The following is a 17611-nucleotide window of genomic DNA, read 5'->3' as shown; positions in this document are numbered from 1 at the left end:
GAAGGGAAAGAGCTGCGCTAAAGGAAAAGAGTCCTCTTCTCTACTACTTGCATGTACTGGTTCTTAGCCTTTCTTTAACTTGGGTTAAAGTCATCTTTTGGAATCTTTTGAAAACTTTAATTCTCATCGTAGAAAAATGTATCCTCCCCCACACCCTCCCCCTATTTAGGAGAGTTCAGAGACCCCTGAGGCCCATCCATAGGTCCCAGGTTCAGAATCCCTGTAAAGACATGAGACTGGAGAGTCATCGGGGGTCACATTTCAGCACCTGGACTAAGGACTGGCTTATCCCAGAGCTAAAGTCCCATCTTCTTCTTCATCTTTTTTTTTTTTTTTTAAGATTTATTTATTTATTTTAGATAGAGAGAGGGCACAAGCAGGAGGGGCAGAGGGGGAGAGAGAGAGAATCCCAAGTTGACTGTATGCTGAGAGCAGAGCCCTACGTGGGGCTGGATCTCACAACCAATAGTTGGACGCTTAACTGACTGCATCACGCAGGCGCTCTGCTAAAGTCCCATCTTGAGAACTTTGTTTTTATTATCAAAATGTAATAAGTTTTCCTTCATTTACTTCTAAAACCTGTCTTTTCTTTGAAAATAGTTATCTTTTAATGAAGAAGTTCAGTTGAATGCTCTTGGCTTAAACTTTACGTGGGCTGCCTTATACTACGTGTGTTTTAAATTGACCGTCTCTAAGTTTTAGCATCCCTTTGAAAGGTAACCATCGCTTTTCTTGATTTATGAATATGGGGAGGCAGAGCTGAACTGTGGTCCTCAGAAGCCTTTCTTCTACGTTACTTTACATGAGAGCTTGCTGCTTTGCCCAGTCTGAATACCATGTTCTCCAGACTTCTTTAGTGCATCTGTCTATTTTCAGCGCTAATGGCCAGTAAGGAATCCTCTTTTCTGGATGCAGTTTTGAGTAGGTGATCTATTTTTTTTGTTTTTACCCATTCATTTCTTCTTGCTCTGATAAGATGCCTCCTTCCTCTTATTCCCTAGAGCAGCAGTTAGCAAGCTTTTTCTGTAAAAGGTCATATGGTAAATGCCTTAGGCTTTGGGGCTCTATAGGGCTCTGTTACAACCATTCCACTCATTGTAGTGTAAAAGCAGCCTATAAGCCATTGGGAATGGCTGTGTTCCTATAAAATTTGTTTATAGGGACAGCGGGTGGCTCATTTGGTTGAGCGTCCCACTCTTGATTTCAGCTCTGGTCATGATCTCAGGGTCGTGGGATCTGTGCTGAGCACAGAGTCTGCTTCTCTTCCTCTCCCTCTGCCCCTCCACCTGCTCGTTCATGCAAGTAAGCTTGCTCTCTCTCTCTCCGAAATGAATAAATAAATCTTAAGAAAAAAATTCAGACAATGGCTGGATTTGGCCTGAATTTGGCCTACAGGCCATACATTGCCACCACTACCTCACCGCCCCCCCGCCCCCCACTGTAGAGCTGTGCTATACAATAGGATTTCCTGTAATGATGGAAATGTCTTATATCTGTGTTGTCCACTGTGGTAGCCATTTGTTATTTGTGGCTACTGAGTACTTGGGAATGTGGCCAGGTGACCGAGGGGTTCTATTTTTAAATTTTCTTACTTTAATTAACTTAAGTTTCTATAACCACTCATATATTTTTTTAAAGATTTTATTTATGTATTTGACAGAGCGAGAGAGCACAAGCAGGGGGAACAGCAGAGGGAGAGGGAGAAGCAGGCTCCCCGCTGAGTAGGGAGCCTGACGCGGGGCTCAATCCCAGGACGTTGGGATCATGACCTGAGCCGAAGGCAGACGCTTAACCATCTGAGCCACCGAGGCGCCCCTCTATAGCCACTCATGGCTAGTAGTTAAAATGTTGGACCCTGCAGCCTAGAGCTCTGCACAGTGCCTTCAACAGGCACCTGGTGTTTTTTTGCAGTTAAATTAGGGAATTAAACTTTTCTTCTCTTGTTACAAATAGGACAAAATGATGACGGAGAGAACCCTGTTGAAGGAGCGTTACCAGGAGGTCCTGGACAAGCAGAGGCAAGTGGAGAATCAGCTCCAAGTTCAATTAAAGCAGCTCCAGCAAAGGCGAGAAGAAGAAATGAAGAATCACCAGGTATCCTGCTTATGTTGAGTCTGTCAATAACTATGGCTATACTCCCTTATCAAACCATAATTTTGTTTCTGAATTAATAGAAACAGAAGAGCAATATTTATCTTTTTAATGGTTGTCTTAGAATTTTTTTTTTTTTTTAAAGATTTTATTTATTTATTCGACAGAGATAGAGACAGCCAACGAGAGAGGGAACACAAGCAGGGGGAGTGGGAGAGGAAGAAGCAGGCTCATAGCGGAGGAGCCTGATGTGGGGCTCGATCCCATAACGCCGGGATCACGCCCTGAGCCGAAGGCAGACGCTTAACCGCTGCGCTACCCAGGGCCCCGGTTGTCTTAGAATTTTAAGGATAAAAAGAACCTTTGAGGGCATCTTGTTTCAAACTCTCAGTTCTTTTTTTTTTTTTTTTTTTTAATTTTATTTATTAGAGAGAGGGGGAGAGGGAGAGAGAGCGCTCACACACCCTTGAGCCCAGGGCGGGGCAGAGGGGGAGAATCTCAAGGGACTCCCTACTGAGCACGGAGCCCAATGAGAGGCTTGATCCCACTACTCTGAGGTCATGACCTGAGCTGAAACCAAGAGTTGGACGCTCACCTGACTGAGCCACCCAGGTGCCCCCAAACTTTCACTTCTATTTTAGTTTAGAGAGAAAAGTTATTTAATATATTTTGTTGACGTAGCTGGCTGGTCTACCGGAAAACCATGTAATTAGACTCTTACATTACATTAAAAAACGTAGTTCTAGTAGATTAAAAATCAATGTATGAAAACTGAAAAAAAGTATAAATTAGAAGAAAATTTAGGAGAATGTTTATAAAACCTCAAGTTGTGGGAGGTCACTTTAAGCCAGGCAGAAAAGCCAGAAGCCATAGAAGAATGAATCGATTTAGTTATGTATAATTTAAAACTTCTGTATGGCAGATGATACAAAAAACCATCAGAAGATCAGTGTTAGATTGGGAAAATATTTGTAGCACATCTGATGAAGGGTTTAATATCCATATCTGTGTTCTGAGACTCCTACAAGTTCACGGTGAAAGTCAAATACTCTAGAGAAAACCCAAGAAGGGTTATTGTAGAGTTTCTTATTGCTGCTGTAACAAATTACCATCAGTTCGGCAGCTGAGCACAACCCAAATTTATTATCTCACAGTCCTATAGGTCAGAAGTCCCTCATGGTTGTCACTGGGCTAAAATCCAAGTATTGGCAGGGTTGCATCACTTTCTGGGGACTCTGTGGGAGAAAACCTCTCCCTGCATTTCCAGCTTCTAGCTGCTTGCATTCCTTGACTTGCGGCCCCCTTCTCCATCTTCAGAGTCAGCAAATTTGCATCTGTGACTGCTCCTCCCTAATCACATCTTCCTCAGATCACGATTGAGAAAGGTTCTTCACTTTTAAAGACCTGTGTGATTAGATTGGGCCTACCCAGATGATCCAGGACTGTCTCCCTGCATCCAGGTCTTTACCGTAGTCACATCTGCACAGTTTCTTTTCCCATGGAAAGTAGCAGTCCCAGGTCCCAGGGATTAGGTTAGATTAGAATGTGGACATATTTTGAGAAGGGGTTCTTATTTTGGCTACAACAGTTATAAATGGTGGGATGCCTTGGTGGTTTAGTCAGTTAAGCATCTGCCTTCATCTCAGGTCATGATCTTAGGGTCCTGGGATTGAGGCCCGAGTTGGGCTCCCTGCTCAGCGGGGAGTCTGCTTGAGATTCTCTCCCTCTGCAACTCCCACCACTCTCTCTCTCTTTCTCAAATAAACCCCCCCCCCCCCCCCCCCCCGCCGCATGCACTTGCCTTGTCTCTCAAATACATAAATGAAATCTTTAAAAAAAAAACAATTATAAATGGTGGTACACAAAAGAGGAAAAGCAAGCAGATAATAAATACATGAAAAAAAGCTCAGCCTCAGCCTTGCTGGTATTCATTCATTCATTCATTCATTCAGCAAACATTTTCTGAGTTCCTGCTCCAGGCTTTGCAGATTTAGCATTAAAGGAAACATAGTGTCTGCACTGAATGCTTATTCTAGTTGGAGGAGGCAGACCGTACAAACAGTAGAGAATGGGAGTTAGGAAAATGTTTCTTAAAACGATTAGATACCGTTCTTCTCTCTCCCCTCAAGAGATTGGCAAAAAATGAAATAAGTTATCAAGGGTGAGGAAAAATGAACCCTTTTCAGACATTTGTAGGTGTATGAATTGTTACAACTTTTTTGGAAAAGTTACTAAGAATTGTCAGTTAAGGCTTAAAATGTACTGTGACCTAACAATAGTATTATTAAGTCTCTTTTACTGAAATAAAAGTTTTTATGTGAAAGTGTAGATGTACAAACTATTTATTGCAGTATTGTGTGTAGTTACAAAAAACTGGGGTCAATTTGATGGACTCTTTGCATAGAATGGTTAGATAGATTGGACATATACATAATATGTCACATACTGCTATTTTTAAGTTAAATCTTTAAATTTTATTTTATTTTTAAAGATTTATTTATTTATTTGAGGAAAAAGAGAGTACACTTGAGCAGGGGAGGAACAGAGGGAGAGAGGAGAGAATCCCAAGCAGATTCCGCACTGAACATGGCTCGATCCCATGACCCATGAGATCATGACCTGAGCTGAAACCAATCAGAGGCTTAACCGACTGAGTCACCCAGGTGCCCCAAGTTAAATCTATATTGATGGTATGCTCACATCAAGTGAAAAAAAGCAGGATGCAGAATAATGTGTATAAAATCATCTCATGGGACACCTGGGTGGCTCAGTTGGTTAAGCATCTGCCTTCGGCTTGGGTTGTGGTCCTGTGGTCCTGGGATCAAGTCCCACATGGGGAGCCTGCTTCTCCTTCTGCCTGCCGCTCCTCTGGCTCGTGTTTTCTCTCTCTCTCTCTTTCTCTGGCAAATAAATAAAATCTGTTTCAAAAAGTCATCTCGTTTGGAAAAAACACAAAAGCAAAGAAATATTTAAGTATTGTGTGTTTGCGTGAGAATAAAGGTGTGAAAGCAATCGTACAAAACAGTGAACATATTAATTATGGGTGGAATTGGCATGGACTAAGGAGTGACTTAACTATCACTTTATTATTCCACTTCTTACTACAAGTATGTATATTTTTGTTAAAGTAAAAAAGGAAACAAAAAACTCCTCACACGGAGTAGAACCTTAACAGAACAAAACAAGACCATTTTTGTTTGAAGTAATGAACTCCCACCCTGTAAAGAATGCCTTTCTCAGCCTTCTTAACAGGTGGTCATTCAGCCTTTATCCGAACATGGGTGAAGGAAGGGTTATTGCTTCTCAAGACAGTAAATTCCATTTTTGAACCATTGCGATTGTTAGAAATTCCTTCTGCCGAATTGAAATCTGCTTTATTGTAACTTTCTCTCTTACATCCAAATACTGATTTTCAGAGCTGCTCATCAACCTGATTCCTTCAATTCAACTTGAATTTACTAAAGTCAATATGTTAATTTGTGTTGGTTGAAAATAACCTTCAGACCAAAATAACTAATTCATTTCCTTCTTTATTTGTGTGTGACTGTAATTATGGGGGACTCAGGAGATACTAAAAGCTATCCAGGATGTAACAATAAAGCGAGAAGAAACAAAGAAGAAGATAGAGAAAGAAAAGAAGGAATTTTTGCAAAAGGAGCAGGATCTGAAAGCTGAAATCGAGAAGCTTTGTGAGAAGGGCAGAAGGTAAACGATGCTGTTAAGAATAAAACCCCTGTGGGCATGTGTATATTTGTGCATAAGCATCCAGTCATGTTTGTGTTCCTAGTTTCTTTTCTTTTCGTCTAATTTTTATTTGAAAAACAAGTGCACAAATAAAATCCTCTAATGATTTTAGCTTTTTCAGCACCTTGTGTTAGATTCAATAAAAAACAATTTCAGATTCAATAATACCTTGAAGTAATAGCAGCTGATTGTTGGGTCCTAAGTATGATCAAGATTTTGAAATGCATCTAACACCTGCTTCACTTGCTTTGAACTTGGTTTTTTAGACGTTCAGGCTGTGGGAATACTTTATGTTATTCAGCACTAAAACAAATTTCAAACAGTAACATTGTAAGTAAGCCTTTGGAAAGAATGATGTAGTGGATCTCTGTTCTCTTTTGGATACTGTAGCAAGAGCAAGATATGCATAGAATTTGGTCAGATTTTCAGTTTTCCAAGTTTCTTAATGTGGAAATCAAAATAGCTGTGAACCCTGATGATTTTATTTAAATTCTAAAATGTGCTTTTATTAAGAAAATCTTGGCTTGCTGATGAGTCAGAGCTCTAAGTGAAAAGTAGCAAGCTTGTTGGTTGAATCATTTTCCAAGTATGAAAGATGGTAACCATGAAAGGTCAACATGAGAAAGAACGTTTGGGAAAGAGCCTAAGGACAATCTGTTTTGTTGAGAATTGAATGATAAAGCTTTGAAAGTGGGTCAGTTGTCCATGATGATCCACGAGCCAGCGATTATGAAGAGTGTGCTAGGAGCATAACGCTATACCTGGCATTGTTAGTGATTGAACCCCCTGCGACTCCCCACCAACAACATGGCTTCTGCCATCGTCTTAACAGGCTGGTGGCGGGGACGGTGAAACAGAGACATGTATGTGTAGGCATCTTAGCAGGAGTCTTAGACAGCAGAAGCTGGGAAGGTGAATCTACCATTATAATTCCAGACTCTGTGAAAGGTTTCCTTTTGGTGTGGACTCTGCACTCTTAACGTACCTCTGACCACTTTCTCTACCTTCTGATTGGATAAGCCCAATGGTGATTGATACTAACAGCTGCTCGTGGTCTGGAAGATCCAATTGGGCTTTTTTATGTGTCACGAGTGTCAGAATGACACTTTCTGTCATGCTTTTTGTGGAATGTGGGGTTCACTTTTCCAGAAGTAGGGGGAAGAAGTCTGTTTGCACCTTTGTTCTAGCAGTGATGTGGGTTTTGTTTTGCATTCCATCATCCACAGTAACTGTGGGCACAGAGATTTTGGTCATTGTATTAATCTGCTCAGATTGCCATCATAGAGTACCACAGACTGCGTGATTTAAACAACAGTAATTTATTGTCTCACAGTTCTAAAGGCTGGAAGTCCAAGATTAAGACGCTGGCAGGGTTGGCTTCTGGCGAAGCCTGTGTTCTTGGCTCGCAGGCACTACTGCCTTCATGCGCTGTCCTCACGTGGCTTTTCCTCCGCGTGTGCGTCCTCCTGGTGTCTCTCCTCTTTGTGTTAGGACACCAGTCCTGTTGGATTAGAGCCCCATCCTTACGATCTCATTTAACTTTAATTACTTCCTTAAAGGCCTTATCTCCAAATACAGTCACATTACTGGTGAGGGCTTTCACAAATGAGTTTTCGGGGGACACAATTCAGGCCATAACAGTCATTTTTCCTTTTCATAGTTCTCATTCTGTCAGCCAACACTTACTGAGTATCTACCGCGAGCCAGACAACATGGGCCTGGAGAATAGAAGGTCCTCGTGGAGCTTATTGTTGAATAGGAAGGACAACAAATAGATAATTACAAACTAGTATAATGATACCATAATAGTGGTGATATGAGAGCGCGTAGAAGGGGCATGGAAATCAGACTGGGCAGGGGGAGTCAGAGAGGGATTGCCAGAGGAAGTGATTTCCGGAATCGAATCCTGAAAGATAAAGGGGAATATGAACATGACATGCAATGCACGATCCTTGGTTTGATCCTGGATTAAACAAATAACTTTCAATGAAAGAGTTGCAGGGGTGGGGGTTGATACAGGGAGGAATTAGTGGGGCAGAGAATAGGGAAAAGATATTGCAGGCAGGGGGCCTACAGACAAGAGAGAATAGCACCTGAGCTGTAGGGAGGTGGGGAGGAACGAGACCAGTGAGGTAGTGGGAAGCTGGTCACAAAAGACTCCTGTATCGTGTGATCAGGAGTTTGGGTTTTTCCCTGATAGAGATACTGGAAGATTTTAAGGGAGGAGGGGTATCAGAGGAGATTTGCATTTTAGATAAATGACTTTGGAAAGTGGATGGGAGTAGTGTAGAGGACCAGTGAGGAGACTTACCTGTCAGAGCCTGTGTTAGAATGACAGTGGCCCAAACTGCAGTGGCAACGGCTGGGAGGAGAGAATTTCATATCGATGTTACGTAAAGGTGAATTTACGGGGCGCCCGGGTGGTGCAGTCAGTTAAGCATCCGACTTGCTGTCGACTCAGGTCATGATCTCAGGCTCTTGAGATCAAGCCCTGTGTCGGGTGCTGTGCTGGGCATGGAGTCTGCTCGAGATACTCTCTCTCCCTCTGCCTCTCTCCCTGCTCTCTTTCTCTCTCTCAAAATAAATAAAATCTTTAAAAAAATTAAAGGTGAATTTACTTAATAGAAATCTGCTAAGTGCTTTGTACTCTTTGGGGGTAGTCACTATGTATTTCAATGTAATTATAATTTCTGAAGAAGACACCCTGAATTAACAACAACAACAACTACTACAACAATAATAACAACAACAAAGCCCAAAAAAACCAAGGAACTAATACTCAGTTTAGTCATGTATTCGATAATTTTCTCCTGCATACATGGTTGCTTTGTCATGGATGTTGTCTTGCTTTCGTGGGACACTTCCTCATTCCCAGTTTATATCCTTGAGGTTTATTGCTGGCATGAGGAAGATGAGGCTTCCACGTGAGCGCTCTTCCAGGGCAGAACTTCTTTTTAAGATTCCTGCTTTTAATAGTGACTCATTGCGAATGGCAGCAAGTAGGACTCTTCCCCAATTAAAGATGGAGAGCTTGCACATCATCAATTGGTTCATAGAAGTAGCTTGGGACAAATAGCTGGAAAGCTGAAATATTAAGCATGATTCTTCTTTTTTTACAGATATTCTGAGCATGGGGCCCTTGGGTAGCTCAGTCGGTTAAGTGTCTGCCTTCAGCTCAGGTCATGATCTTGGGTGCTGCGATTGAGTCCCCGCTGGGCAGGGAGCCTGCTTCTCTGTCTCCCTCTGCCCCTCCCCATGGGCTGGTGCTCTCGCTCTCAAATAAAGAAATAAAGTCTCGGGAAAAAATGTTCTGAGCCTGCCTCATGAACTCATATGATAGAGTGATAGGTAGGGAGCTCATCGAGGGACTTACTGTTGGACACATTATTTTTTTAAAGATTTTATTTATGAGAGAGAGAGAGTTGGGGGGGAGCAGAGGGAGAGGGACAAGCAGACTCCATGCTGAGCGCAGAGCCTGACACAGGGCTCAATTTGACGACACCAGGATAATGACCCGAGCAGAAACCAAGCATCAGACGCTCAGCCGACTGGGCCATACAGGCACCCCTGAAGCATTACTCTAGATGTCATTTAGGAGTCTGCATTAAATTGACATCAACGAGGTGCATGAAGATTCATTTTGGAAATTTCTCACCAAATGCTAGCTTATTTAAGTGGTATGTGTAGAAGGCCTAGCAGCTTGCCTAGCAATCAGTAAATCTGGTGAGCATTTCTTGGGTGCAAAGCAGTGAGGCAGGCTGTTACAACATGCTGTATTTGACCACAGCTGTCCGTCCTTCCAGCAGTGTGCTCGTTCCCAATGAGCCTACACTTTGATCACTTCAGGTCCTCTTTCATGTTCGGTAACCTCACTCCATTTCCCACCAGTCTTTCAGCTCCCTGGAAGCTTGTCTTTCCATAGCCAGCCTAGATGCACGGTCCACTGCTTGGATTACTCCCTCAGTGTTACCCTCAATTCTCTTTCCTCTCGTTCTTCTGTAGTACTCCAGCCCTGGGTCAAGTCAGCCACCTGACCTCTCTGTTCTTACATCGGGCTGCTGAGTGCTGCTGGAGACAGTCCTTCAGCTGTGTGTCTGGGTTCAGAATAAATGTATGACTTCTAACATCACCTGAATCCTCGGGGTGCCCTCTTCTTCTGAGGGTTGTCCCAAACTTTTACCTCCCTTTCTCAACTTCCTCTCCCCACCATTGCTCTCCTTAGTCTTAGCAGATGATCTCACTTTTTATTTCACTGTAAAAATAGAGGCCATCAAGTGAAACTTCTTTCAGTTTCCAGCTCTCAGCAGACACATCTGTCCTTTCCTCCTGTCCCTGTATCTGAGTCTAAACTTCATACCTGTATGTGAATTCACTTCACTCTTGCTTCTGCCATTTCTCCATAAGTGGCAGCACTGTGTACCCCCAGTCTAACCTGAATAACCAAGAATCATCCCGAATTCTTCTCTCTTAGCCCCCTTTCCACCACATCACTTTTACCAAGTCCTATACATTCTTTTTTTTTTTTTAAGATTTTATTTATTTATTCAACAGAGATAGAGACAGCCAGCGAGAGAGGGAACACAAGCAGGGGGAGTGGGAGAGGAAGAAGCAGGCTCATAGCGGAGGAGCCTGATGTGGGGCTCGATTCCATAACGCTGGGATCATGCCCTGAGCCGAAGGCAGACGCTTAACCGCTGTGCCACCCAGGCGCCCCAAGTCCTGTACATTCTTAATTATCTCTTTCTCAGGACGCCTGGGTGGCTTAGTCGGTTAAGTGTCTGCCTTTGGCTCAGGTCATGATCCCAGGGTCCTGGGATCGAGCCCCACGTCAGGCTCCCTGCTTCTCCCTCTGCCTGCTATTCTCCCTGCTTGTGCTCTCTCTCTCTCAAGTAAATAAAATCTTAAAAAAAAAAAAAACTATCCCTTTCTCTCTGTTCTCGCTGATCCTGTCAGTTCAGGATCTCATCAATTCTAGATCACTGACATAGGCTGCGAAACTTTCTTTGCCTCCACTCTGCCTCCCTTCTCACTTGTGTAGTACACTGCTACCATAGAAATCTCTCATATTCACATCTGATAATGTCATTTTTCTGCTGAAAATTTTTCATAGTTCTTTATAGCTTTTAGGGTAAAGTTTCAGCTCTTTAGCTTAATATAGAAGGCCCTCAGTTACATAGTCCCCGTTTATACCCCTAGCTATACTTTTTACTGCTCCCCCAAACACCCATGCTGGTTTATACCTGCTGCTACATGAACTCACTTAAAACTCAGTCTGTATTATCTGCTCTAGAAAGCTTTCCCAGATCCTCCCCGTCTCCTCCCCTTCGCACTTCGTGACCGTTTCATTTAGATGGCCCTCCTCTGTACTCACCAGCATGCTGAGTATACCTCTCTGAACACATACCTCCGAGGGTCTTTTTGTTTACCTGAATGCCATCCCCATCGCATAGTTAGTTTCTTGAGGGTAAGTGTTTTGATGATCTGTTGCTGTGTAAAACAGCCATCATAAAACTTAGTATCTTAAAACAAAATAATTTATTATTTCTCACAGTTCTTTGGGTTGATTAAGTCGCGGATGGATGGTTCTGCTAGTCTCCTCTAGAGTCATTCCTGTAGCTGCAGTCAGATGGCAGCTGGGACTAGAACATCCAAGATGGCATCATTCGTATTTCTGGTGCCTTGGCAGGGACACTTGGAAGGCTGGGCCCAGCGGAGACACGGAGAGGTCTAGGCCTTTTCTCACTCTCTCTCTCCATATTGTCTTTTCCCTCTCCAGGTGGTTTTTCCAGCAGAGGGGCCAGATTCCTTACTTGGTGGCTCAGAGCTCCAAAGAGTACAAAAGTGGAAGTTTCTAGGCTTTCCTAAGGCATAGACTTGAAACTGGCACAATGCTATTTCTGTGGCATTCTTTTGGTTAAAATGAGTCACAGGGCCATCTCAGATTTAGTGTTGGAGGGGCTGTGAAGGACATGAACACTAGCAGGCCTGGTTCATTGGGAGGGGTCCGTATTTGGAAATCTGCTACTGTAGCAAGTAACACATCTCACTTAACTTTTTCTGCCTGTATGTGTTAATATCTTTTAGATATAAGTTTTACAAATAGGAGATGCATAATTCGAGATGTTTTAGAAATACACAGGATGAATTTTGGGAAAGAGTGAGGCTGGGACATCAACCAGGAAGCTCGTAGAATAAACTGAGTTTCTAAGGATTGGTATAAGACTAGTGATGGTGGACTGAAAAGGAAGAAATGGATTCCCGAGGAATCAATGCTTGATTATTTTAGAGATTAAGGCTGGGGGAGGTGTCAAAACTAACTTCTGTATTGACCCTGGGTAACTATGTGCTACCTGGACAGTAATTGGGAAATGGAATGCCCGTTCTAAGTTCTGAGGGTAAAGTAAGTAATGCGATGATGATATGAGACATACAAGTTAAAATCCTCAGTCGGCCGTGGGACACTTGACTAGAAGAGATGCTCTGTCTTGATTTGTAGTTGACTGCGTGGAGGTGATAGTTACAACACTGAAAGTGGGTTTTCTGTGGGAAAAAGCGTAGAGTAGGACTCAGTTCTAAACGCTGAGGCACACCTACCGTTTGGGAGTACAAAGAGGAAGGGAAGGCAGAAAGAAGAGGAAACAGCTTAGAATAGTAGTATAGGGCTTCAAAGGGGACGTGCGTAACAGTGTCAGAAACTGCAGGGAAGTACATGAGAACCGGGTCTGAGTAAAGGCCATTGGTAATTACTGAGTGTAAGCAACAGGGGTTTGTAGGCAGAGGGATTAAATTACTGGATTTACTTTTCCGCCGATGTTTTATTATGAAAATTTTTAAACATTAGAAGCTGGAAGTGTTATACATTAACACTCACGCCCTAGGTTCAACAGTTAACATTCTGCCTAATTTGTTTTAGCAGTATCTTTACATCCCTCTATCTGTTCTTCAGTCCATCTTTTTTTTTCTTTTCCATGCCTATCAGACTAAGTTACAGTCATCAGTAACTTCACCTTTATATCCATAAATATGCATATCATTAATGAGAGTTAAATATTATTTGTGTCTCCTTTTTTTTGGTAATAAAATGTATCTTAAGTGTACTATTCCATGAGTTTTGACCAATGTCAAATACCTGCGTAATTCAGGCCCATTAAGATACAGAGAGTACTACCCTTAAGCTAGATGGTCCCCGCATACACTTTCCCAGTCTTTTCTTGTCCCATCTTCCAAAGGCAACCACTGTTCTAATTTTCTAATCGTCAGTTCACTGTGATGTTCTAGAGCGCCGCATAAATGAAATCATACAACGTGTACTCTTTTGTGTAGGACTTCTTTCATTCAGCATAGTGCTTCTGACATTCATTCATGTCTCTTTATTGTCAAGTACCATTCCTTTTGTTAATATACCACAGCTTATCAGTTCTCCTTTGAGGGGTATGTAATGGTTTCCAGATTTTGACTATTATGAATAAAACTGCTGTGAACAGGGGCACCTGGGTGGCTTAGTCAGTTAAGCATCTGCCTTCGGCTCAGGTCGTGATCCCATGGTCCTGGGATCGAGTCCCGCATCGGGCTCCCTGCTCAACGGGGAGTCTGCTTCTCCCTCTCCCTGCAGCTCCCCCTTCCTGTGTGCTCGCTCTCGCACACTCTCTCTCTGGCAAACAAATAAATTAAATTCTTAAAAAAAAAAACCTGCTGTGAACAGTCAAGTATGTCTTTGTGGTGGGCATATACTTTTATTTCTCTTGGGTAAATTTCTGGGAGTAGAATCACCAGGTTGTAGGGGAGGTGTATGTTTAGTTTTGTAAGAAACTGACACAGAAATTTCCCAAGTGGTTGTACCATTTTATACTCTACCTACAAGGTATGAGAATTCTGGTTGCTTCATATCCTTGCCGCTCAAGTGGTTGTATTTCATTGTGGTTTTATTTGGCATTTCCCTCATTACTAATGATGTTGATCACTTTTTCCATGTGCTTATTGGCCATGCGTATGTCTGTTTTTGTGATGTGTCCACTCAGATTTTTGCCCTCCCTCCCCCTTTTTTGGTTGTTTTTAGAAGTTCTTTACATATTGCAAACATAAAGCCCTTTGTCAGTTATATATTCTGTGAAAATGTTCTTCCACTCTCTGACTTAGCTATTGATTTTTTAATTGTATCTTTTGGTGAACAGAAATTTTAATTTTAAGTCTGTCTAATTTATCAAGTTTTCTTTTATAATTATTGCGTTCTTTGTCCTAAGAAACCTTTGCCTCCCCTCAAGTAGCAAAGGTGTTCTCCTCTGTTTTCTTATGGGAGCTTTATCATTTTAGCTTTTATCTTTATGATCCATCTCAGGGTAATTTTTGTGCATGGTGAGGTTCATTTTTTGAGGTTCACATGCCTATCCAGTTGTCCCAGCACTGTGTGTTGAAAAGACTTCCCTTTCCCCCATTGGATTGATTGACACCTTTGCCAAAAACCAAATGACAGTATGAGTCATTTGTATAAGTAGTGGGTCTATTTCTGAGTACTATTTTATTGCATTGGTTATATTTGTCTATCTTTATGCCAAATCATGCTGTTGTGATGATTATGGCTTTATAGTAAGTCATGGTCAGAGAATGTAAGGTCTGCTCTTTTTTTCAGGGTTCTTTGGACTTTGCACTACCTTTAGGTCATTTGCACTACCGCACATGTTTGAGAAACCGCTTGCCAGTGTCTACAAAAACAAAACCAGAACTAGTGAGACATCGTTCCATTGAATCTGTAGATCAATTTGGGGAATATTGACATCTTAATAATACTGAGCCCTCCAATCCATAAATAATGTATCTGTCTGTTTATTTAGGTCTTTATGTTACCATCATTTCAGAATTTTCAGAGTACGGGTCTTAACACAACTTTCTTTAGATTTCAAAAGGAATTTATTCCTAAGTATTTTATGTTCTTTGACACTATTTAAGTGGAATTAAATTTTCAAAAAAATTTCCAACCATTTCTTGCTAGTATATAAAAATACAATTTGTTTTGTATATTAACCTTATACCTGCTCTTTGGTAAATTTACATATTAATATGTTAGTTGTTCTGTAGATTCCTTAAGATTTTCTACGAAAACAATTATAGCTTCTGTGAATATACAGTTTTATTTCTTCCTTTCAAATCGTAAGGCTTTTATCTCTTATGAGCATTATTACACTGACTGGGACCTCTGGTCCAGTGTTGAATAGAAGTGGTAGAGTAGACATACTCACCTTGTTTCTGCTCCTAGGGGGGAATGTTTGGTATTTTACCATTAATTGGGATGATAGCTATAGGTTCTTTGTAGATGCTGTTTATCAAATTGGGAAAGTTCTCTTCTGTTTCTAATTTTCTGAGAGTTCATAACATGATTGGGTGCTTAGTTTTGTCAAATAGTTTTTCTGCACCTATTAAAATTACTGAATGGTTTTTCTCCTTTATTCTGTTAATATGGTGAATTATATTGATTTATTTTCAAACGTTAAACCAATTGTCCATTCTTGGGATAAACCCCCTTGGACAAGGTATGTTATTGTTTTTATATATTGCTGGATTCGACTTGCTATTTTTTTTAGGGATATTTGTGGCTATACTTATTGAGTAATATTATTCTATATATTTTTTATTTTTAAAAATGTAATTATATCGGTTGCTGAGGGGGTGATGTTAAAATCTCTATGATTATAGACTTTCCTCTTTTTCCTTTTAATTCTGTGAATTTTTATTACTTGTATTTTGAAGTTGTATTGTTAGATACATACACATTTATGGTCATTATATATTCTTGATGAATTAGCCATTTTATCATTATGAAATGTCTCTATCTTTGTCATATTCTTTATGTTAAAGTTTACTTTATGTGATATTAATATAGATACTGCGGTCTTATGCTTATTTTTTACATGGGGTATATTTTTTCATCATTCATCTTCAGCCTGTCTATATTTTTATGTGTCATAAAGACAGCATATAATTAGATCTTACTTTTTGATCTGTTCTGATAAGCTGCCTTTTAATTAGAGGCTTTAGTCAGTTTATATGTAACATAATTATCAATATGGTTGAATTTAGGTCTGTTCTTTTACTATGTAAATTGAATATTAATTCTTGAATATTTTTTAGAATTTTATTTTAATTTGGCCTTTCCTTCCCCAAATACACATCTGTTACATTAATTCACTGGCAACATTCGTTATAAAGAAAAATTACCTGCCTGCTGCTTATTTTGTTTTAGAAAGACTTGTAATTGTCTTGAATAAGGTATTTGGGAAATTTTCAGAGTCATAATTGTAGAAACTTAGAGTTATTATCCCTTAGATTTTTGAACAAAGATTTTTAGATAAAATATACGTCAATAAAAAAGGCACTTATTTTAAGTTGCATATAGATGAATTTTCACAAACTAATCATGCATGTAAGCACTAACACAATCAAGATATAGCACATGGCCATTACCCTGTAGTGTTCCATGTTCCTTCTCCAGCACTGCCCTTTTCTTCCCCTCAGTTCCCAGGTAAACACTTTGTCACTGTAGATTACATTTATGTTTTCTAGAAATTTGTGTCTAGCTTCTATTTTAAGGATTCATCCTTGATGTTATCTCAATAGTTTTTTCCTTTTTTTAAGATTTTCTTTTTCAGAGCAGTTTTAGGTTTACAACAAAATTGAGAGGGAGGTACAGAGATTTCCCATATACCCCCTGCCCCCACACAGGCATAGCCTCCTCTTAACCAACATCACTCACCAGAATAGGACATTTTTTACCAAGGGTGAACCTATCCAAAGTCTGTAGTTTACCTTAGGGTTTTGCACATTCTGTGGGTTTGGACAAATGTATGATGACAAATATCCATCATTATAATATCATACAGAGTATTTTTCACTGCCCTAAAAATCCCCTGTGCTCTGCCTATTCATGTTCCCCTTGCACCTTTCCCCTACAAAGAGCCACTGATTTTGTTACTGTCTCCATAGTTTTGCCTCTTCTACGATGGTATATAGTTGGAATCATACAGTATGTATTTATTTAAGATTGGCTCCTTTCAGTTAGTAATTTGCATTTGAGGTTTCTCCATGTCTTTTCATGGCTCGATACCTCATTTATTTTTAGTCCTGAATAATATTCCATTGTCAGGATATACCACAGCTTTTTTATCCATTCATCTACCAACAGGCATCTTGGTTCCTTCCAGGTTTTGGCAGTTATGAATAAACATAAACATGCTGCTGTAAATATCCATGTGTGGTTTTTAGTATAGACCTAAGTTTTCAGCTCCTTTCAGTAAATACCAAAGAGTGCGGTTGCTGGATCAGATGGTAAGAGTATAATTAGTTTTGTAAGATACCAGCAAACAGTCTTCCAAAGTGACCGCACCATTTTGCATTCCCACCAGCAATGTATGAGGATTATTGTTGCTCACATCCTTGTCAGCATTTGGTGTTGTCAGTTTTGGCCATTCTAATAGATGTGTAGTGGTATCTCATTGCTGTTTTAATTTGCCTTTTTCTGATGACAACTGCTGTGGAACATCTTTTTGTATGCTTATTTGCCATCTGTGTGTCTTCTTTGGTGAGATCTATTAAGGACTTTGGCCCATTTTTTAATCAGGTTGTTTATTTTCTTATTGTTGAGTTTTAGGGGTTCTTTGTGTATTTAACAGTTCTTTATCAGATGTGTCTATCGTAAATACTTTCTTTCAGGTTTGTCTTCTAATTCTTTTGATACTATCTTTTGCAGAATAAAAGTTCTCAATTTTTTAAAAGGTTTATTTACTTA

The 17611-nt window shown here is 40.5% G+C and overlaps 2 protein-coding genes across 4 annotated transcripts in view; one reads left to right on the top strand and one right to left on the bottom strand.

The window, feature by feature from the left end:
• The window catches only part of RNF214 (ring finger protein 214), a 43058-nt gene that overhangs the window by 7402 nt on the left and 18045 nt on the right, over positions 1 to 17611 (top strand). For all 3 annotated transcript variants that reach the window (XM_040631183.1, XM_040631181.1, XM_040631182.1), the window contains exons 5-6: positions 1954 to 2094; positions 5657 to 5796. In XM_040631183.1, the coding sequence (XP_040487117.1) occupies positions 1954 to 2094; positions 5657 to 5796 (281 nt within the window). The remainder of the gene's footprint in view (positions 1 to 1953; positions 2095 to 5656; positions 5797 to 17611) is intronic.
• The window catches only part of BACE1 (beta-secretase 1), a 52356-nt gene continuing 41926 nt past the window's right edge, over positions 7182 to 17611 (bottom strand). The window contains exons 9-10 of the mRNA XM_008690032.2: positions 8147 to 8197; positions 7182 to 7741 (exon numbers count right to left, since the gene is read on the bottom strand). Of these exons, the coding sequence (XP_008688254.1) occupies positions 7680 to 7741; positions 8147 to 8197 (113 nt within the window). The 3' untranslated portion in view covers positions 7182 to 7679. The remainder of the gene's footprint in view (positions 7742 to 8146; positions 8198 to 17611) is intronic.

Source organism: Ursus maritimus, unplaced genomic scaffold, assembly GCF_017311325.1.
Source record: "Ursus maritimus isolate PB19 unplaced genomic scaffold, ASM1731132v1 scaffold_16, whole genome shotgun sequence".
NCBI classification, from domain to species: Eukaryota; Metazoa; Chordata; class Mammalia; order Carnivora; family Ursidae; genus Ursus; species Ursus maritimus.
Note: the sequence above shows the minus strand (reverse complement) of the source record. Positions and strands in the feature narration are given on the sequence as shown.